The following is a 22,461-nucleotide window of genomic DNA, read 5'->3' on the forward strand; positions in this document are numbered from 1 at the left end:
CCCGGGCCGTGGCCGACCCGAGAGGCGGCCAGCTTCTGACGGGGCGTCCCCTGGGGGCCTGTCAGGGTCCCTCTGGTCGCAGCTGTGGAGTTTGGCAGCAGCCCTCCTGCCGGCCCTGTGGGGCCTTCCGCTGTCCTCCACGGGAGCGGGGCTCCCGGGGGGCTGGGGCTGGGCCGAGAGCTGGGCCACTGTGTGCCCACGGGGCCGGTCCCTGCCCCAGGCCCCGGCAGCTGGTCCCCGAGGCGCGGTCTCGGCTCCTGCTGCCCCTGGCTGGAGGGGCCGCGGGGGGAGGGGCGGGCTCACCTAAAGGAGAGGATTCCCCTTCCCAGACCCCGGGGGGTCCTGGGGGAGGGGAAGAGGAGGCCTGCACTCAGCAGCAAAGACCCGGGGCTGCGGCGCTGGGACCTGCAGGGGCGCCAAGTGCGGGCCTCAGGGAGAGCCAGGTGTGAGCGTGGTGGGTGCGCTTACCCACAGGCCACGGATGCGGCGGCACAGAAGGGCACAGGCACGGCTGTGCACTGGGAGGGAGTGATGACACCCTGGGGGCTTCCTGGGGGAGGGGTCAGTGGACAGGATGTTAGGAAGTCTGTGTGTGTGCGCGTGTGTGTGCGTGCATGTGTGCGTGTGCGCGTGTGCATGTGTGTGCGTGCGCGTGTGTGCATATGTGTGCGTGCACGTGTGTGTGCGTGTGTGTGCGTGTGTGTGTGCGCGTGCATGTGCATGCGCGTGTGTGCGTATGTGTGCGTGCACGTGTGTGCGCGCGTGCGTGCACGTGTGTGTGCATGTGTGTGCACGCGCGTGTGCATGTGTGCGTGTGTACGCACGTGTGTGCGTGTGTGCGCGCGTGTGTGCGTGTGTGCAAATCCCACTGATGCTAAGACCCGGAGGCTGGGCCCTGTGCCCAGAGGAGAATGGCAGGTGCTGTGATGTAGCTGGATTTAAAGGTGGCCTGTGTGCCCAGCAAAGATGCTGAAGGGTAGGGAGACTTGTTGAGAGTCTCACTCTCAGCTCCGGGGCCTCTGGTCTCCCTTTCAGGAGGTGGGGGTGGGGGCTGCCTCAGGCCCTCCGGAAATGTCCGCTCTGGCCCTCCAGCGCCTCTGGTTCCTGCCTGGGGGAGGGAAGGAGCCCACCATGCCCCGCCAGCCCCTGCTCCAGCCCCGTGTCTCAGACCCGACCCAGCCTGGGCCCTGCCTCTGCACCAGGGCAGAGGATCAGCCAGGCTGCAGCGCCATGTGCTCTGTGGAGAATGCAGCTTGGAGACTGGCTTCTCCTCTTGGTCCCCGTGTGTCACAGGATCTGGCCTTGGCAGAGCCTTTTGAGCCATTCAGAGAAAGTCTGGCCTGCTCCGCGTGCCTCTTCGTGGCAATGGTGTACAGAGCTTGCGTCAGAGCAGCGGTGGTGGGTCTGGAGTCTGCAGACCATGAGGCTGGCCGTGCTTGTGCCCAGGCTGGGCTCCTTCTACAGCATCTCACGGCCCAGTTCTGGGACCCTGCTCCTGCCGCCACCCACCTGAAGCACGTGCCAGAGAAAGGACATGGGTGTTACAGGCATGTGCCCAGCGAGTGCCAGGCGAGGCGTCTGGATGTCTGTAATGGGGTGGCCAGAACTGGGCCCACTGGCCATGCTGAGTCAGTCTCCCAGCTTCTGCCACAGTCGTGTCCCACAGGCTGCCCCCACCCCACTCTGGGCTGCCCTGAGCAGGATTTGGAGTTGAGCTGAGGACTGGACCCCTGAGGGCAGGTAGAGATGGTGGCCTGGTCACTCAGCTGCCTCATTAGAGTCAGGACACATCTATGCAATTGCTTCTGAAAATAGCCAGTGAGCCACAAGTGGCTCTCGGGCCTTGATGTCCAAGCCAGAGGGGAAGGCCATCGGGTGAACCATGATGGGAGGCAGGTGGGAATAACACTCGCTCTGCTCCTTGAACGTCTGCATCAGAGTCCAGGAGACGGAGAAATCAGAGATGACATATACTTGGGTGACCAGAGGCCTCGCTTAAAGGCGGGGGCTGTGGGTGGGCCCAGGGTTCTTCATGGCTTTGCAGCCATGCTTAGCTAATCACACTCCAGGGTCCTGTTTTCCTAGATCTGGCACTGTGGTAGACCAGATGGCCAGAATGTGGATGCGCCCCTTCCTCATGTTTGTGGGGAGAGTGCTTTGTATCTGAGATTTGGCTTCTGATGGCCTCCATCCATGGGGAATTGGTTTCTGGACACTTTGCTCCAGAAGGAAAGTCCTTATGGGCAAAAACACAAGAGGAAAAAGTGTTGGTGCTTCATTTATTGGGTCAGAAGCCATACAAGAGCCTGTGGCCACTTCAGTCGATAAATCAACAATTGCAAGAAGCTACCAAAGGGAGGGCTTCCCTGGTGGCGCAGTGGTTAAGAATCCACCTGCTAGTGCAGGGAACGCAGGTTTGATCCCTGGTCCAGGAAGATCCCACATGCCATGGAGCTACTAAGCCCGTGCACTGCAACTACTGAGCCTGCGCTCTAGAGCCTGCAAGCCACAACTATTGAGCCCACATGCCACAACTACTAAGGCCCATGTGCCTAGAGCCCATGCTCCGCCACTAGAGAAAGCCCACGCACAGCAATGAACACCCAACAAGGCCAATAAATAAATCAATATATACATATATACATATATATATATATATATATATATATATATAATCCACCTGCCAATGCAGAGACATGGTTTGATCCCTGGTATGGAAAGAAAAAAAAAAAGAAATTACAAAAGGGAAAAGAAACAGGAGTTTCCTCCTTTAATACCCAAGCTCATGAGCGAAAAGGGTAAAAAACAGAGAAAAAGATAATAACTTACAAATAAATTTTTCAAAAGTGGGGGCAGCAACACATGGTATAAACTTCAAAAGGCAATGGTCAAAACCAGAGCTCTGGTGCCTGCTGGTCTGCTCCCCTCTTCATTCCTACAGCCCAGAAGAGGCAGGGGAGGGACAGTTTTGAGAAGTCTCCTAAGTTCCCTGTGGTCCTGGGAGAAGGACACTGACTGGGAGTGTCACCTAACTCTGTGGGAAGGACACCTCCAGCCTCAAGTGATGGAAGGCCTCATCTTCATCGGGACAACCATGGCTGGCTCACCTCCTCATGGAAAGAGGCGATGCGGTGGGAACTTGCTCAGTGCTGAGGATGTGGGGGCGGTGTGCTGCATCTCCGAGGATGTCTCGGCCATTCCCTCATGATTGCAGAGTGGCTGCAGTGGTTGGAAGCATGAAGGGCTCCCACAGCACCTGCGGCAGAATGGAAGGGCAAGAGCAAATGCACTCTTGTTGCAGCCTGGCTCTTCGTGCAAGAAGGGAAGCCCCGGTTGCCCCCACACGTCCATGTCCAGAGCAATGCTGTGTGCACAGCCTCCCCTGACTGTGCCACCCCTGGACCCTGCAGCACCCTTCTCTGGGAGATCTAGGGATGTTGAGCCTCTCTACCAGCCCTCATTTTAGCCTCTTTTTTTCTTCCTGGCACAAACAGGCTGCCCCTGGGAGCTGCCGCAGGAAAGGGGGTGAGCAACATTGATGGGTTTCCAGTGATGGGGACAGGAGATCCAGGGTTCAGATCCTGATGTCAGCATCCCCCTGACAGTGGGACATGCCTGTCCTTTCAGTACTATGACTTGGAGGGTCAACAAAGTCTCACAGATCATGACACCTCCTCTGCCCCTCCTTTGCCCTAAGGTTACAGTACATCAGGCCAAGGTCGATGCTTGGCCAACTGTCCCCAGAGTGAGGATTCACAGCCCTAGATGGGGTCAAGGGCATCAGGCACTCGCCCTCATCATGCAGGACAGGGGGAGGTGCCCCACAAATGGCCTCATCATTGCTGTGTGCACTTTGTACACATTTGCATGTGTTTGTTTGCATGTATTTGTTTGCATTACCAAGCCTATGCATGTTTGAGGCAGTTTGCATGCTTTTCTCCTAAGGGCTGTCTTGGCTTGGAGTCTGAGGTTCTTTCCTGCCATGAAGTCCTTCCTCATTGCTCCCACAGACTCCTGCCATTGTAAATTTCCAGCTGCTGCTGGAGGGAAGGGGGAAGAGCCAAATCCTCTTGGAATTCTTGGAAGGCTCCCAATGACCATTGGTCCTGGCTTGCCACCCACACCGTGCTGGAGAAAGTGTCTGTCCTGTGGATGAGGTCTTGGGAAGGACAGAACCAGGAAACATGGCTCCCCCAGCTTCCAGAACAGGAAGACCCCTTTCTGAAGACTTGATGAGGTGCCAACCATCACATCCCAATATGCCCTGCCCCCCGTCACTGATGCACTGCAATTAGCCCACGTATGGCGAGTTGCTTTTCTGTTGACAGTGCTGCATCTGCTCTGAGCCACGCTAGCTCCCTGCAGCCCCTGGGGTGTATGTGGAAGAAGACCAGTACCACAGAAGTGAAGTACCATTGTTAAGTGGCGTTTGAAGGGGAGGGTGGGTGGGACATGCCATCACAGCCTCTTTCTCCATGGACTAGACCGGACACCACCTTGGTGGGCTCTGGGAGTGTGCGCCCCAGCTGCTGACTTGACAGGCTCTGGGAGTGGGTGCCAGTGGGTTGCCCACTCACAGAGGTGGGGCTGAAATCATAGCTGAGCCCCGGGGGCCATGCAGCTCAGGAAGCAGGGCCGAAATTTCTCCCCGCTGCTGTGTGAGCTGTGAATTTACCACCACTGCCACCAGCTTTGTAAATTCAGCACCTGTAGGACATCCAGGTGGAAAACAGATGCTCCCACAGCTGGGAAGGGTCTGGTCTTAGCATCTGTGGGCTTTGTGGGTGTGTGCACGCAGGGGCTGGGCTGGGTCTGGCTCTGAGTTGCCGCCATGCTCCCACAGCAGGTCCAGGTCCAGGGTGACTGTGGTCCTGGGACCTGAATTCAGTGGACCTGTGTTGGTGGCCTGGTGTAGACAATGAGGGACACCAGGCCTGGTTGCTAGCATCCTCACAGCTGAGGTGGGGCCAAGGGCAGTGCCAACCACAGTGTACTTTGTGAGCTGGTGCAGCAGGGGACAGGTGACACAACAGAGTGCATTACTGGTGGACAGCTCCAGTGGAGGAGTACTCAGTGGCTCCTTTTCCAGTGGGAGCCCTCCAATCCCTCCTACCTCAGACTGCAGCTCAAAAACAGATCTGGGGGCCTCTACTCTGGCAACCAGGGAGCAGACCCTGCCCCCAACAGGGCTGGGAAAACCTCAGAGCAAGGAGGAGGCCACACTCAACATCCAGTGCAGGTTCTGGTCACCACAACATCAGTCACACCCCCTACCAAGGGGATAATGGCCAGCACACTCTGAGGAAAGAGGAAGCAGTCATCCACACTGAAAACAGTGCTCCCACCAAAAAATATTACACCCACACATGCTACACAGGGACTCTCCCACATAAAAATAGCCCTCTAAGACTACAGTAGGTAAGTTTTTCCCCTAAACTCACAGGGTAAGAGAAATATAAGTAAAATGAAGAAGCAGAGGAACCACTCCCATTAAAAGACCAAGAGAATCCCCCTGAAGGAACAAATGATGAAACAGACCTCTTCAGTCTAATAGACACCAAGTTCAAAAAGTCAGTAATGAAAATACTGAAGGAATTAAGAAAGGCTATTGACAGAAATGCAGATTACTCTAAGAAGGAACTAGAAACTATAAGGAGGAGCCAAGAAAAAGTAGAAAATTCATTTGCCGAGACGGAAGCCAAGCTCAAGGCAATGAAGAGCAGAATGAATGATGCAAAAGAAAGAATAAGTGACCTGGAAGATAGAATAGTGGAAATTACCCAAGCACATCAGCAGACAGAAAACCAAATGAAAAAAAAAACAAAACAAAACAAAACAAAAAAACCCGAAAGCAACATAAGAGATAGATGGCATGATATAAAGCATGAAAATCTATGCATAATAGGGATCCAGAAGTAGAAGAAAGAGAAAAGGGGATAGAAAATGTATTTGAAGAAATTATGGTTGAAAACTTCCCAAACCTAAAGAAGGAAGGAACAGACATCCAGGTACAGGAAGCACAGAGGGTCCCAAACAAGATGAACCCAAACAGACCTACACCAAGACATATTTTAATTAAAATGACAAAAGTTAAAGATACAGAGAAGATTCTAAGAAAGTAAGAGAAAAACAAAGAGTTAATTATGAGGGAATCCCCATTTCTCTACAGAAATGCTGCAGGCCAGAAGGGAGCAGTAAGATATATTTAAAGTCTTGAAAGAGAAAAATCTGCAACCTTTTGTAGAACACTCTACCCAGCAAGATTACCACTTAGAACAGGAGGAGAGATAAAGAGTTTCTCATACAAGCAAAAACAAAAAGAATACAGCAATACTAAACCTATCCTAGAAGAAATATTGAAAGTTCTTTTCTAAATAGAAAAGAAGCAAGAAGCTATCGGAAAGAGAAAAATCACAATTGGAAAGTAACTTACTTAAATAAGCAAGTATACAGATTAAAAAATCAAAAAAATTTGTGAAAGCAACAATAACCACAATGAACAGCAAAATGATACATGTGAAGACGTAAAGCGGGACATCACAATCATAAAATGTGGGGGAGGGGAGTAAGAAAATGTAGATTTTTTTTTTTTAAAGAATGTGTCTGAACCTATGTGACTATCAGTCTAAAGGAAGCAGATATAAGAAGGGGTTAACATACGTGGAAAACAGGGCGACCACAACTCAAAACATACAATAGATTCACAAAAACCAAAAAGAAGAGAGCACAAGCAGAAAGTAAAAGGAACTCATCAAACCACAAAAGGGAAAACAAAAAGAAAAAAAGGAACAAAGAAGATATATAGAATCAACTGGAAAATAAGGTTTAAAATGGCAACAAATACATTCTATCAATAATTACCTTAAATGTCAATGGAATAAATACTCCAATCAAAAGACACAGAGTGGCAGATTGGATTACAAAACCAAAAGCCAACAATATGCTGCCCACAAGAGACTCACTTTAAGGCAAAGGACACACATAGATTGAAAGCAAAGGGGTGGAAAAGATATTTCTTGCAAATGGAAATGACAAGAAAGTGGGGATTGCAACACTCATATGAGACAAAATAGACTTTAAAGCATAGGCTATAAAGAAAGATAAAGAAGGACATTATATAATAATAAAGGATCAATGCAAGAAGAGAACATTACACTCACCAACATATGTGCACCTAATACAGGAGCACCCAAATCCATAAAACAAATACCAGCAGACATAAAGGGAGAAATTGATGGGGATACAATAATAGTAGGAGAGCTTTACACCCCACTCACATCAATGGACAGATCTTCCAGACAAAGAATCGATAAGACAATAGATCCTAAATGATACAATAGAACAATTAGACTTAACTGATACTTTCAGGACATTACATAAAAACAAACAAACAGAATACACATTCTTTTCAAGTGCACATGGAATATTCTCTAGGATTGATCACGTACTAGGGCACAAAACTAGCCTCAACAAATTTAAGAGTACAGAAATTATTTCAACCATCTTCTCAGACCACAGCAGCATGAAACTAGAAATCAACCACAGAAAAAGAAATGAGAAAAAATGATTATGCAGAGACTAAACAATGTGGTACTGAAAAACCAATGGGTCAACAATGAAATCAAAGAGGAAATTAAAAAACACCTTGAGACAAACAACAATGAAAACACAACCATACAAAAATCTATGGTTGCAGCAAAAGCAGTTCTTAGAGGGACATTCATAACAATAAAGGCCTTCCCCCAAAATAAGAAGAATATCAAGTAAAGAACCTAACCTACCACCTAAAAGAATTAGAAAAAGAAGAACAAACAAACCTAAAGTCAATAGAAGGAAGGAAATATAAAGATCAGAGAGGAAATAAATAAAATAGAGATTTTAAGAAATAGAAAATAATCAATAAAACCAAGAGCTGGTTCTTTGAAAAGGTAAACAAGCCTGTGGCTAGTCTCACCAGGAAGAGAACACAAATAAACAAAATAAGAAATGAAAGAGGAGAAATCACAACTGATACTGCAGAAATACAAAAAACCATAAGAGAATATTATCAAAACTTACATGCCAACAAATTGGACAACTTAGAAGAAATGGACACGTTTCTAGAACCATATGGCCCACCAAAACTGAATCAAGAAGAAATAGGTAATTTGAACAGACCAATCACTAGATGTGAAATAGAATCTATAATTAACAAAAAACAAACAAACTTCCTACAAACAAAAGTCCAGGACCAGATGGCTTCACAGGTGAATTCTACCAAACATACGAAGAAGAACTTATACCAATCCTTCTCAAACTCTCCCAAAAGATTGAAGAGGAGGGAACACTCCCAAAGAATTCTATGAAGCCACCAACACCCTGATACCAAGACCAGATGAAGACACACACACAAAAAGAAAATTACAGGCCAATATCTTTGATGAATATAGATGCAAAAATTCTCAACAAAATATTAGCAAACCAAATCCACCAACACAGAGTAAAGATCATACACCACAACCAAAAGGAATACATCCCAAGTTCACAAGGATGGTTCAACATATTCAAATTAATCAATGTGATACACCACATCAACAAAAGAAATGACAAAACCCACGTGATCATCTCAGTATGTGCAGAAAAAGTATTTTATAAAATTCAACATCCATTCATGATAAAAACTTTTATCAAAGTGGGTAGAGAGGGAACATATCTCAACATAATAAAAGCTATTTATGACAAACCCACAGCCAGTGTAATATTCAATGGTGAAATGCTGAAAACCTTCCTGCTAAAATGTGGAATAATACAAGGATGCCCACTCTCACCACTTCTCTTTAACATAATATTGGAAGTCCTAGGCACAGCAATCAGACAAGAAAAAAAGGTATTCAAATTGGCAGGGAAGAGGTCAAATTGTCATTATATGCAGGTGACATAATATTATATATAGAAAACCCTAAAGACTCCATACAAACGCTACTAGAACTCATAAACGAATTCAGCAAAGTAGAAGGATACAAGGTTACCATACAGAAATTGGTTGCATTTCTTTATACAATGAAATATCAGAAAGGGAATGCAGCAAACAAACAAACAAACAAACAAAACCAATCCCTTTAAAAATCACATCCAAAGAAATAAAATACTTAGGAATAAACCTGACCAAGGAGGTGAAAGACTTATATGTTGAAAACTATAAAACATTAATAAAGGAAATTGAAGACGATTCAAAGAAATGGACGTTATCTCATGCTCTTGGATTGGAAGAATTAAAATTGTTAAAAAGGCCATACTATTGACAGCAATCTACAGATTTAATGGGATCCATACCAAATTACACATGTCATTTTTCACAGAACTGGAACAAATAATCCTAAAATTTGTATGGAACCATAAAAGACCCAGAATTGCCAAAGCAATTCTGAGGAAAAAGAACGAAGCAGGAGGCATAACCACCCAGACTTCAGACAATACTACAAAGCTACAGTAATCAAAAGAGTGTGGTGTTGGCACAAAAACAGACATATGCATCATGGCATAGAATAGAGAGCCCAGAAATAAACCCACACACCTACAATCAATTATCTTCTACAGAGAAGGCAAGAATATACAATGGAAAAGAGACAATTTCTTCAGCAAGTGGTGCTGAGAAAGTTGGACAGCCACACTTAAATCAATGATGTTAGAACACACCCTCACACAATACACTAAGATAAACTCAAAATGGCTTAAAGACTTAAATATAAGACATTATACAATAAATTCCTAGAAGAAAACATAGGCAAAACATTCCCTGACATAAATTTTGCCAACGTAGTCTTAGGTCAGTCTCCCAAGGTAAGAGAAATAAAAGCAAAAATAAACAAATGGGACCTAATCAAACTTACAAGCTTTTGCACAGCAAAGGAAACCATACGCAAAATGAAAAGACAACCTACAGACTGGGAGAAAATATTTGCAAATGATATGATTGACAAGGACTTAATTTCCAAAATATAAAAACAGCTCATATGATTCAACAACCAAAAAAAAACAAAGAACCCAATCAAAAAATGGGCAGAAGGGACTTCCCTGGTGGCACAGTGGTTGAAACTCTGACCTCCCAATGCAAGGGGCCCGGGTTTGATCCCTGGTTAAGGAACTAGATTCCAAATGTGTGCCACAACTAAAAGTTCACCTGCCACAACAAAGGAGCCCAACTGCCGTAACTAAGACCCAGTGCAACCAAATTTTAAAAAATGGGCAGAAGACCTGAATGGACATTTCTCCAAAGAAAACATACAGATGGCCAATAGGCACATGAGAAGATGCTCAAAATCAATAATTATTAGAGAAATGCAAATCAAAACTACAATGAAGTACCAGCTCACACTGGTCAAAATTGGCCATCATTAAAAAGTCTACAAATAACAAATGCTGGATAAGGTGTAGAGAAAAGGGAAATCTCCTTAACACTGTTGATGGGAATGTAAGTTGGTGCAGCCACTATGAAAAACAGTATGGAGGTTCCTCAAAAAGCCTAAAATAGAGCTGCCATATGATCCAGCAATCTCACTCCTGGGCATATATCCAGACAAAACTATAATTCAAAAAGGTACATGCACCCCTGTGTTCATAGCAGCACTATTCACAATAGCCAAGACATGGAAACAACCTAAATGTCCATTGATGGATAAATGGATAAAGAAGATGTGGTACATATATACAATGGAATATCACTCAGCCATAAAAAAGAACAAAATAATGCCATTTGCAGCAACAAGGATGGACTTAGAGATGGTCATACTAAGTGAAATAAGTCAGAAAGAGAAAGACAAATACCATGTCACATCACATATATGTGGAATCTAAAATATGACACAAATAAACTTATCTACGACACAGCAACAGACTCACAGACACAGAGAACAGATTTGTGGTTGCCAAGGGGGAGGGGGCTGGGGAAGGGATGGACTGGGAGTCTGGGGTTAGCAGATGCAAACTATTATATATAGGATGGATAGACAACAAGGTCCTACTGCAGAGCACAGGGACCTATGTTCTATATCCTGTGATAAATCATATTGGAAAGGAATGTGAAAAAGAACGTATGTGTGTATAACTGAATAACTTTATTGTACAGAAGAAAGTAACACAACATTGTAAATCAATTATATATATATAATTTTTTTAAAAAAAAGACAGATAACAGTGCCCTGCTTTCAAGATTCTTGCAGAATTACAAGAGGAAGTGAAGGACCTGGTACGAAAGGGGTCTGGTGCTGCTGACAGGCTTCCACCCCTGGAGGAACAGGAGGTCACCCAAGGAGAGTCACTTGCCCAGGACACAGAGCTTCCCATTTTATCACAGAGGAAACAGCCGGAGTTGCCTGGCGTTCATTTACTCAGGTCTTTCAGATTTTCTCATTTTATGTGGAATGCTCACGTGCTGTAAGAGTTGGGTTCTGTTTTGTGGTCCAGTTTGAAAGTCTCACCTTTTTAGGCGTGTGAAGACCACGCACACGTATGGATAAGACAGACATATGTTTGGGGCCGATGTGGTTTTACCATTTCATGCCACGCTTTCTCTTTCTAAACTTCCCGAAGCAGTGGTCCACTTTTGCTGCTTTGTGTGTGCAGTGGTCACCTTCCCCGGTGTCCTCTGCACTGCCTCCTCAGACGGCACGCGTGGCTCTCCACCAAACACGAGTGAAACGTCAAGTGGGTGGGCTCCTCTTCTTCCCTTCCGCATCCCTCCCACACGTGAGTTTGGTCCACGAGGCCACGTTCTCGGGATGTGTCTGCACTCCCTCACGCCCTGGTCTGCTAGGCCCCAGTCTGGCTGGTGGGTGTCTGACGCCAAGCTCTCAGCCGTGAGGCGACCCGCACAAATAACGCCCACGTTCCTTTCCCTCCTCCCGGGTCTTGACGGTTGGGAGACTTCCGCGCTGCCAGGGCGGCTGTACGGCTTCCTCTCCGCCCCAGAGTTAAACCGCACGGAGCACCCACGGCAGGTTCTTCGGCCCCGGCTTCTCCGGGCTTCTTTGGTGGCTGAAGTTCTCCCACCGGTCATCGTGCCATGTGGGGGTCATGAAAACCTATTGAGATGTAACTGACTTATAACACTGTGGAAAGTTTAGGAGCGCAGGTGAGGAGGCGATACATTTATATATTTGCAAAACGGTGGCCACCACAGTCTTAGCTAACACTTCCATCACCTCACGTAATTATGTGAAATAAAATTCATAATTTATGGCAAGACAAGAAAAATTTAACATAAAAACTCTTCTCTGCCCTTTGGCCCCCTTCCTCCCCACACCGTGCATTGTGTATCTGCGTGTGGCATCGACAAGACCCACCCCCCCCATCAGCAGGAATACAGCTCAACGACAAAGAGGAGCGTTCTCCCGGCATCAGCAAGACACCTCCTTAAATGGTAACATTTCTTCTTGACCCTAGAGCCCCTCCCCTGAGGACCCTGCAGGTGCTGTTCACAGCTCACTGGGGCTGAACGTGGCTGCTGAGAAATCCAAGGCCAGTCGAACTTCTCTCTCATGGCTGATTTGGTTGTATTGAATGTTGCCTAAATTAGTTCTTTCCAAAATGAACTACCAAAAATAATAGAATAGAAAAGTATTTAAAATGAAGTTTGAAAGCGCCATCCTGAAATAAGGTAATACTATCCCTGAAACCCTTGTTGAACGCAAGTCCGGGTGCCCGACGTACAGTGAGAGGCCAAACAGACTGAAACGCTGGAGGGTGCAGCAGAGAATGGTTGTTGCAAGGACCGTGCGAGGAGACGGGTGGCTTGTGCCAAGAAAGCCCAAATTCCCTGATGGGTTTTGTGAAGAACTTTCATAGGAAAGATTTGTGGTGAGGGCTGCAGGGTGTGTGACTTTCTTCCGATTGGTTGGTGGCGAGGTCACAGGCTGACGTCTGGTGTCACCATCCCCCACGTGCCCGGGGGCCTTCCTTCCTGCAGAAGAGCTCAAAGACACACTGTTATGTGTCTCCCTGGAGAAGGAAGCAGGACCCCGTTGTCTCCTGACTGCTCCGCCTTCGTTTCTGCGTTCTCTTATTTCCCTGGTTAGCGACGGCGTCTGCCTTTCGGAGCTCAGGGAAGGTGTAGGACTCTGACGCCTTTTTCCTACAAATCAGAAACAGGGACACAGAAAGGGTTTTTGTACCCAGGACGGCCCCACCGGGTCCTGCTCAGATTTAATCGTGCTTTTTCGATACTTCTTACTGTTGAGGGGAGCAGGTGTTGTGCAAGAAAGGGAAAAATATTTTGGGGAGAGCGATTAATCGGTTTTAGGGGCACTTGATTTCAAAACCACATCCTGCGCCTGAAACACTCAAGGCCCTTGGGCAGGAATAAAGTGATGAAGCGAGACCTTCGAGCTTGGTTTACAGAACATGGGGGAAAGCAAACGGCAGATCTGCAAACCTGCTGACAGCCCCTTGGACGGAGCGTCCTCAGGGGCTAACGTGACCCGTGGTGAACTTTGGACATCGCAGGCCGGAAACCCGCGGCACGTGACACAGGGAAGGACCCCCGGATCGCACCTGTGGCTCACGGAGAGCGTGAGGTGCGGCCGCACCTGTGCGGAGAACCCTCGGCGCTGACCTCGCCTCCCCACCGCTCCTTTGCAGCCGCTCCCCTCCGCGCCCTGCTGCCCACAAGCAATCAGCCGGAGACGGAGCAGAGCACTGCCTCAGTCTCCTTGCCTGGCGGCCGGCTGTAAAGCCTCCCTCTCTGCAAAAGACCGCTGCCTCGGTGCTTGGTCTTCCAAGGAGCCCCCTCACGTGGTTCCGTTCACATGCTGGGGGGACACGGGAGCCGGAGAAAGCCCACTGGCACGGCGACTCCTGGGACGCACCGTACTTCCTCCCGGTGGCCTCTGCCCGATGCCAACTGCTTGTTGGCCCAGGCATGTGACTATTGAAATAGAGCCGGCAGACAGCCTGCGTGTGTGCCAGGCGCGCTGCGCAGCGACGCGATGTCTGCGCCCGTTAAGGATGACCGTGATCCCCGTGGAATGCCTGCCAACCACCAGCCCCTGCACACGCGAGCGCAGGGCTACTGCCCACACTCCTGGCGCGGACGTGTTTATTGTGTGACTGGAGGTTGGTGCCCCTAACGCCTCTTCGCCCGTCGGGACCCCACCCGTTCCCGTGCCCTCCGGCAACCACCTGTTTGTATCTGAGTCTGTTTCATTTGATTACGTTTGCCCATCTGTTTTGTTGTTTTAGATTCCACATGTAAATGAGATCATGTGGTTTTCGTCTTTCTCTCTCTGACTTATTTCACGTCACATAGAACCTTGGTCCATCCATGCTGTCACAGAAGGTAAGGTTTTTTATGGCTGGGTGGTATTCCGCTGCATAGATGCACCACATCTGCTTTATCCGTCCGTCTGTGGATGGACACTTGGGATGCTTCCATGTCTGGGCGCCTGTGAGCACTGGGGTGCAGATCTGCTTTCAAGGTAGTGTCTTGTTTTATTTTGCATGAACACCCAGAAATGGGGTTGCTGGGTCCCATGGTAGCTCTGCTTTGAGTTTCTGAGGAACCTCCGTACTGTTCTCCACAGGGGCTGCGCCAGCTTACATGCCCACCAGCAGTGTGGGAGGGGTCCCTTTCCTCCACACCCCCTCCAACGATCGTTACTTGCGGTCTTTTGATGATGGCAATTCTGACAGGACTGAGGTCATATTTGCTCCTTAGGATCCATTTTGGGTCCTGTGGGTTCTATCAGTTTTTCTAATTTCATAAAATATGCAAGTTTCCATTAAAAAATTCTACATGTTGCTTTTGCACAAATTCTGGGAAGATAAGGGGAAACCGCTCTGTGGGAAGGTGGGCCTGGAGGAGGAAGTCTCTACCCCGCCAGGGGTTTCTGTGGCTCAGCTCACCTCCTCACCTTCCCTGGCCCGCTCCACCCCCAGAGGTGACATGCTGAGGACAGGCTGCTTGTGGCCGGGGTGCGGACCCAGGGCCGGGGCTGGTCCTGCGCTCTGGCCCCCTCCCTGGCAAGGGTTGCTCTGGGAGCCAAGCCCAGGACACCGCCTGCTCCTTCAGGCCTGGAGGCCACGGCCCCAGGGATGGCAGTGGCCCCCAGGCTCCGTCTGCACCACTATCAAGAGGCCCTGGCACGCTTTCCCCACACCTGGGCCTCGCTCCGCAGTGTACGTCCAATCAACCTTATCGTATTTGCATTCTCCTTTGAAAAAGTCCTGCGTTTATGTGTCTTAACATACAGTAATGCAGCCTGCAAAGTGTAAATGAAGCTCTAGAGAGTTAAAAAAAGCATTTGCAATAAACTGGCAGTCAGAGGTTGGAAGAGGCATGATAAAAATACCATTACTTTTTCTATACATACCTTTTGTTTAATTATTTCTGCTATTACCTACTGTTAATTAGCACTAGTCCTATTGTTTCAAGCAGCAACATTAATTTAACAAAAAAGAAACAAACATCGCATAATCTGAAAGTTCAAATAGACACCCGCTCTTGTTTCTAGGTGATGGTGGTGACAGGTGTGCATCCCCAAGTACAGTAAGTCCCCTACCTACGAACGAGTTCCATTCCAAGAATGCACTTGTAAGTCCAATTTGTTCATAAGTCCAACAAAGTTAGCCTAGGTACCCAACTAACACCATCGGCTGTGTACTGCTGCTTTTACGCTCGCTTCCCGGCATCCTGGGCTTGGAACAGAGATCCTGTGCTACTGTGCTCTACACAGCACTGTAAAGTACCCAGAAGCACAACCACTTGTAGAGGCTGCATGCACATGACGGTGTACGCCAGACACGTGAACGAACTTACGTGATCGGACATGCGAACGCACGTGCATGTCTTTGAAGGTTTGCAACTTGAAGGTTCTCATGTAGGGGACTTACTGTACTCTCTCTTACAGAACCACACTATCTTTTGTCTGGTGTGGCTGTGACCTTGTTGGCTGCCTTCAAGGGCGACCTCCCTAGGGCCCTGCACACGTGCGAGCAGGTTGGTAGACGAGGTGGTGGGGGTGGGGACTCCTTCTCTAGTATTCTGGTCAATGAGAAGAGGACCTCAGCTGGGTGAGCAGGCACGGCCACCTGGGACTGGAGCGGGTGGACGGGTTGTGAAGCACAATGCGGTGGGGATGGTGGTTGGGAATTTTGTCAGTGGGATTCAAGCAGGGCGGGTGTTACAGAAACCCTACTACTCGGGCAGACCCAATCAGAGCTCATTCCTCCCATGTGAGAACAGAGGAGTCTCAAAACACCACCAGGGACCAAGGTTGCGTCTATGTTTTCCATCTGCTGTCCTTAGTTGGTGGGCAAAGGGGCTGCTCATCTCCAGACACTGCATCTGCATCCCAGCACAGGCAGACAGTGAGCCACACTCTGGAAGCCCTCCCTTGGACCTCAGTCACACCTCACTGTCCCGATGAGGCTCACGTGGCTGCCCTTAGCAGAAAGGAGCCGGGGCTGCCTTGGGAACCACGAGGGGAGGATGGGTGGATGGTCTGCCCCAGAGACGGTGGAGCAGGCGCTGCAGGTGGAGTGAGGCCAGGGGGTGGAGAGTCAGGTCGACCTTGCTGGGTGAGGGGACCCCAGGACCGGCGTAGGGAGGGAGCGGCGGTGGAGGGGGTTCAGGGAGAGAAAAGTGAGGACGTGGGGCTGGGGAGGGTGACCATGCAGGGTCGAGGGTCACAGGTGCTGCAGGGAGGGAGCTGGAGAGAGGGAAGCGGGCTGGTGAGGGTCCGATGCTGCACAGCTGGGGGGTCCAGAGATTCCCTGGGACAGGCTGGAGGGAGAGGGTGACGGACCAGTGAGGTGGGGCCAGGACCCGAGGGCATACGCGTGTGACAGGCAGAGAGGAGAGCAGAGCCCCAGCCCTCAGGGCCCAGAGAGGGGGAGGGTGTGTTCATGTGTGAGTGTGCGTGTGTGAGTGTGCGTGTGTGAGTGTGTGGGTGTGAGTGTGCGGGTGTGCATGGGTGTTGCTGGGAGGCCTGGCTCCCAGGGTGGGGCTCCTGGACGGGAGGGAGCTCCGGGGGCTCTGCTGTGGGGTGTGAGGGGTTGGTGAGGGGCTGTCTCCCGGGGGTGTCTGTGGGGAAGCGTGCAGCCTCCTTCCTGGCTCGCTCGCCGTCCAGGCTGCGCGTGCTTGTCCGGCTGCGTCCCGGGCTCGTGCAGCTCAGGCCCGCCTGGGCCGCCGCGTGTGTGCTGCTGCATCTGTCTCTGCGTTTTGATGAGATCCTGGGGGAGCCTTGTGCATTAAGGTGCGAATCTTAGGGACCCGGAGAGAATGCAGGGAGCTCTGGCGTCGTCCCTGCAGTCCCAGTCCTCCCTCGGGCCTTTCCCACTGCCCAGGGTCAGGCGCACTGGCCTGTTTGGGTCTGAGGAGCCCTGCCCTGCCGGGGGCTCTCCCTGGCTGAGCACAGGGCCCCAGAGCTGTGAGCCTCCGGCTCCTCCAGCTGAGTTTCCTCGTCCTCCCCAGGGACGGTCAGGGAGGCAGAGCCCCGGGGTGTCCTTGAACACCCCTCTGTCCTGTCATCACGTCCTCGATGCTCCTTCTCTCCAGCTGTAGCTAACAGTACCGCCTCCTCCAGGAAGTCATCCTGACTGACCCCAGACCGGAACGGGCAGGGAGACCCCCGCTTCACGCCAGCCCCACCCCTCCGCTCGCTGCCCCGCGTGTGGACGGCCGTGTGGCCTGTGCCCGGCTGCGGCCACACCCCGGCCCGCTCAGGCCCCCTGGGCTGAGGAGCGAATGAACGCGTGAAGGGTGAGGGAAAACAGGGGAACCCGCGCGGGGCGATCGCAGCCCGGCGTTGAGAGGATCTGAAGACCTCCCCGGCCTGTGCGCCCCGCGGGGGCAGGGGCGGGGCAGGAAGCGGAGGCAGGAAGGGGCTCGCGGTCAGACGGCCCGCTGGCCTGGAGCTTCTGGGCTTCCTGCCTGCCGGGCAGGCGGCCGGGCGTGGGCCACGTGGCCGTGCAGGGCGCAGGCTGCCGCCCCGCAGGCGACCGGCGCTGGCCGTCGGGCCCCGTCCGTGCCCTTGCCCGGAGAGGGAGCTCCGCGAGCGCTGCCCGCAGCCCCCGCGCCACGTGGCCTCCAGACTGTCCCGGAGTCAGGCTGGGGGGACGGGCGTGCGGGCGCAGGCTGCTGGACACACCTGTCACTGTAGAGCCATCCTGCCCTGACCCGTGGGGGGCTTGGGCTTCCGGGGGTCCTGCTGGGGGCTGGGGTACCCCGGCTGCCTGGGGTGGCCGAGTCCCCAGAGCTGGGACAGAGGACTGTGAGGACCCGGAGGGGCCGCACTGCGGGGCTTCTGTGGAGGACGCCACGCGGATGAAGGTCCCCACGCGGGGAGGGCCGGGGGCTCGGCTGTGGGCGGATGGGCGGATGGGCGGAGGGCGCGAGCGTCTCTTTCCGGGGTGGTCTTCCCAGGCTGCTTTCCTAAAAGGGGCTGAGTGGTGGCTGGGCTCTGGCCCCCCATGGCATCCTCCAGGTCTGTGCCCTGCCAGTGGGCGCCCCGACCGGCCCCGGGCAGCGGGCAGCGTGAGGGAGGGCTGTGGTCCTGCTGTGCGCGGGGGCCAGTCTGGCTCTGGGCCTCCTGGGGGGTCTGGGAGGGGTCCGTGGTGGCAGGACAGGGCTCTCGGCGGCTGTGGCCAGGGACTCCGGGGCCGTGGCGGGAGGGAGGGCGGGGACAGGGCCCCACCCCACGGCCTCACCCAGGTTCCCGGCCTCACACAACGCGGGGCACTGAAGGGCACGTGCCGGGGTCACCCGAGGGTCCGAGGACAGCGCCTGGCCAGACCGCACTCTGCCCTCTACCCTCTGGCCTGGGGTTGGGTCCCCGGAGGCCTGTGGGCTGGTTCGGCCACAGCTTGCCTCAGGGTGTGGTTCCCGTCAGCTCCCTGGTGACGGTGTGGCTGGTGGGTCCCGGCCTTGGGGCCTCCGCGATGAAGGTGGGATGCTGGGCGGGGACTCCTGCGGGCGGGCAGGACCCGCCAGCTGTGGGCTTCGGGGCGGAGCCCGCGGCCTTCCCGCCCACAGGTTCCGTGCGCGGCCTGCGGCGATGTGAGCCCGGCCGCCTCCCAGCCTGCTTCAGGCCTGCACGGATCCCCTCAGGGCGGGACGCTGCTGGGGGTCCTGCCTGGCTGCGGGGTGGGCAGCCCACCTCCAGGCCCCGGACCCTCCCTCAGGCGGCGGCTGGCCCCGAGAACGCAGGGTGAGGGGGTGGGGGCGTCTGCTGGCTGGAAGGGCAGGGCCGAACCCCCTTCCGGAGGGCCGCCTCCCTGGCAGCGGGCCACCTGGGGGCGGGGGTTCTGGCCCTGAGCGTGTCACGACGCCACCAGCCGCCGCTGCGCCACCGTGACGCAGGCAGGAGCGGAAACCCCGCCGCCGGGCACACAGCTCGCCCTCGGGCCTGCCTGACGGAGGGTGGGGCCCCTGTGCGGTGGAGTCCCCGGGTGCTCTCAGCCCGGTCCGGGTCAGCACCAGCCCCACGGGGCGGGGCGGGGGGCGGGCTCTGCGGCAGAGGCCCCGGCGCCGGCACAGCCCGTGGCCACGGAGGGCCCCGCCTCCAGGGGCAAGGTGTGGCCATCCTGGCCCCGAGCCCAGGTCTGGTGGCCTTCAGGCTGCAGGCCTCCTCGGCCGTGGGGTCTGTCCTGCAGCCAGGGGTCTGCCCCCCGGCGGGTCGGTCCCCATGCCGGCTGAGGGAGGGGGTGGCCGAGGGCAGGCGGACAGAGGGCCCACGCAGGGCTTCCGGGTCTGCCGGCGCCACCGTGGGGCTGGTCCCACCACGGGAGAGTTCCACGCGCTCTCAACCACTCCCGGCCTGTCCCTCCGGGGGGGGGCGGGTAGCATCTGCCGCTGAACTCCCCTCCCCAGCCCAGCTGCCCTGGCCACACACTCCACCCACACGGGCCCCGCCAGGTGCCGGGTGAGGGGAGCGGGGCCGTGGGGGCAGGACAGCGGCCCGGGGTCTCAGCTGCCCGGGGTCTCAGCTCCCCGGAGGAGCCAGCTCGTGTCTGCGGTGCAGCCGGCACAGGGGTCCTCAGCTCCGTGGTCTCACCGTGCGAGACCCCCCCCACCAAACCCTCTGTGACGTCCCCTCCCAGGCGCATCTGGAGGGAAGGAGGCGTCGGCGGGGGTGTGGGGGGCCCGGGGAGGCCCCGGCCTGCTCCCTCGTGGGCTGGGTAGGCCTGCCCCTGCCTCAGTTTCCCCTGCGGGCGGTGCCCGTGGGGAGGGGTCTCCTCGGGCGAGGCCCGTGGAGCCTGCGCGGGGGCTCTGTGCGCACGGTCCCTGGGGGTGCGGGCGGCTCCCTGGGCCCCCAGCCCCCAGCCCCGTGCTGCCCACAGGTGCTAGCCCTGCGCTCCGGCCCCTCAGCGGCCGCCTGCGGCGGCCCCGGCCGCACCCTCCTGCTTTCCTGCCACCGGGCCCCAGCGCTGCCCCCGGGCCACGACGGCCGCTGCCCGTCCCCACAGCCTGTGTGCTTCCGTGCCGGGCTTCCCGTCCGGAGCACAGACCTCCAGCCTGAGGGGCCCGGCCCTGCAGGGCCAGAGGCCGGGGGTCCGCAGCCTCGGGGGCCCCAGACTCAAAGGGGGCAAGCTGCCGGCCTGGGGTCGGAGGGCGGCCCCCCAAGGGTGTGGGGGGCGCTGGGGGGGCCAGCCCGCCCTCGCTGCGGCTCCGCGGGCGCCGTCGTGTCCAGACGCCGCCTGACGCCGCGGGAGGGTGGCCCGGGCCTGCGGCCGGGCGGCGGGGTTGGGGCAGGACCGTCCTCGGCGCAGGGAGGGTCCAGGCGTCTGGACACACCAGAGGCCACCAGGGCTGCAGAGGGGCCGGGAGCTGCCCTGGGGCTGGATGTGTGCCCAGCGGCTGGGGTGGGCACTGGGGGCGCCTGGGTGGCCTGGGAGGGCAGAGGGGGTGCTCAGGACGCCCGGGTGGGCTCCGCACGGACCCCAGCAGGGAGCTGGGCTGCAGGCGCTTGGGCGGGCCGCACGCGGAGGCACGGGGTCTGCTGCCCGGGGGCCACGGGCCGCCTTGGGCTGCGGGGGGCCTGGGCCGGCTGCAGGGGATCGCGGTGGGGCTCGGGGCTCAGGTAGCCATCCGGTCGGCACCTCGCGTGCAGGGCCTGAGGGGCACGGGGCGGGGTGGGCAGCCCCTGTGGGACCCTCTGCCGCCACATGCCAGGCTGGGCCACCCCCCGGGACCTTGCCTGCCTTCGGGGGGACGTTTGGGAAGCACATCCTGTCGGGCTGCAGGAGCCGTCTGGGTCAGAGGAGCAGAGGTGGCATGGTGGGCAGGCGAGCCGGGTGCCCCCGCCCGGGCAGAGGGAGGCCTCGGGGCGTGGCAGTGTGAGGACGGGCGCGGCTCCAGGGAGGCCCTGGGGGAGGGGCGGGCCCCGTGTCCCTGCTGTCACCTGAGGGCCAGCAGGCTGGGCCTGCGACGCGGCCTGACTCAGTCTGTGCTTCCGAGGGTGTGGGCTCCAGCTTTGCTGCCACGTCTGTAAGCCACGTAGGGGACATGGTGACCCCCATGCTGACAGAGTCCCTGCAGCCGTCCTCCCAGGGAGGTCTGCCTGGCGGGGAGGCCGGAGGCCCCATGCTGGGGACACAGCCCCTTAGAAAGGAGGCCTGGACGTGGGGCAGCAGAGCCCGGTCGGCCTGGGCAGGCTTCCGGCACAGGACACCCCCTGGCCACGCTCTCAGGAGACTCGCGGCTACACGAGGAGCCTGCACGGCCCTGCCCCCGGGGAGAGGCCCCTGGAGCCCCCTCGGGCCGGGCCGGGTCTCGGCCCACCTGCCTCGGCACGGACAGCAGGCTCCCACCCACCACGAACCCTGCCCAGCTGGCTCACTGACGAGCTCTTGCGCAGCCGCGTACGGGCCTAGCTCCAGCGCCCACTCTTGCCAGCTTCCCGAGCTCCCAGCAGAGTCGGGGCCGGTGGGGTATCTAGGGGTCCTGCCCTTTGGGAACTTGACCTGATGGTTTGCCCGGTGGGGGCTCTGTCCTTCCTGGTCCCTTTGGGTGGGCCTGCCGATGGCCGGGGTGGTTTCCTCCAGCTCGCTGGGCTCAGGGTGTGTGGCTGCGGGGGTCTGTGCGGTCTCCTCAGAGCCCTTGGAAGCCCCCAGCTGCTGTGCCTGGACACAGGCTCATGGGCAGAGCCAGCCAGGGGTGGCCCTGGAGGCAGAAGGTCTGGGCTGTGCGCTTTGGGCCCTGGAGGCCCGGCCGTCCTGGCCAGCAGGTTTTTGCTGCCCCGTCTGTCACTGTGGTAACCGCTAGAGTAACACAGTAGTAGAGCCCTTGGCAAAAAGTCCCTGCTTGCGGCCGCAAGCCCTCCTGCGCCGGGGGCCCCGGATACAGACGTCCGGGGGCTGTCTGCACCCGTGCCTGGCACGCTCCCCCCGCGTGTGGTCGGGGGCAGGGCGTCTGCACTGTCTCCCCAGGAAGGATGTGGGTGCCCCCCCACTGCAGGGGGGCAGAAGCAAGCCTGCGTGGAGTGGGCA

General features: G+C 54.9%; 1 gene segment (V, D, J or C); it reads right to left on the bottom strand.

The window, feature by feature from the left end:
* LOC130851317 (immunoglobulin heavy constant mu-like) overlaps window positions 1–22,461 on the bottom strand; it is a 103,720-nt gene that overhangs the window by 12,009 nt on the left and 69,250 nt on the right. The window contains 1 exon segment of the C gene segment in view: window positions 4,208–4,217. Within this exon segment, the coding sequence occupies window positions 4,208–4,217 (10 nt within the window).

The sequence above is a fragment of the Hippopotamus amphibius genome, chromosome 4 (genome assembly GCF_030028045.1).
Source record: "Hippopotamus amphibius kiboko isolate mHipAmp2 chromosome 4, mHipAmp2.hap2, whole genome shotgun sequence".
NCBI lineage: Eukaryota > Metazoa > Chordata > Mammalia > Artiodactyla > Hippopotamidae > Hippopotamus > Hippopotamus amphibius.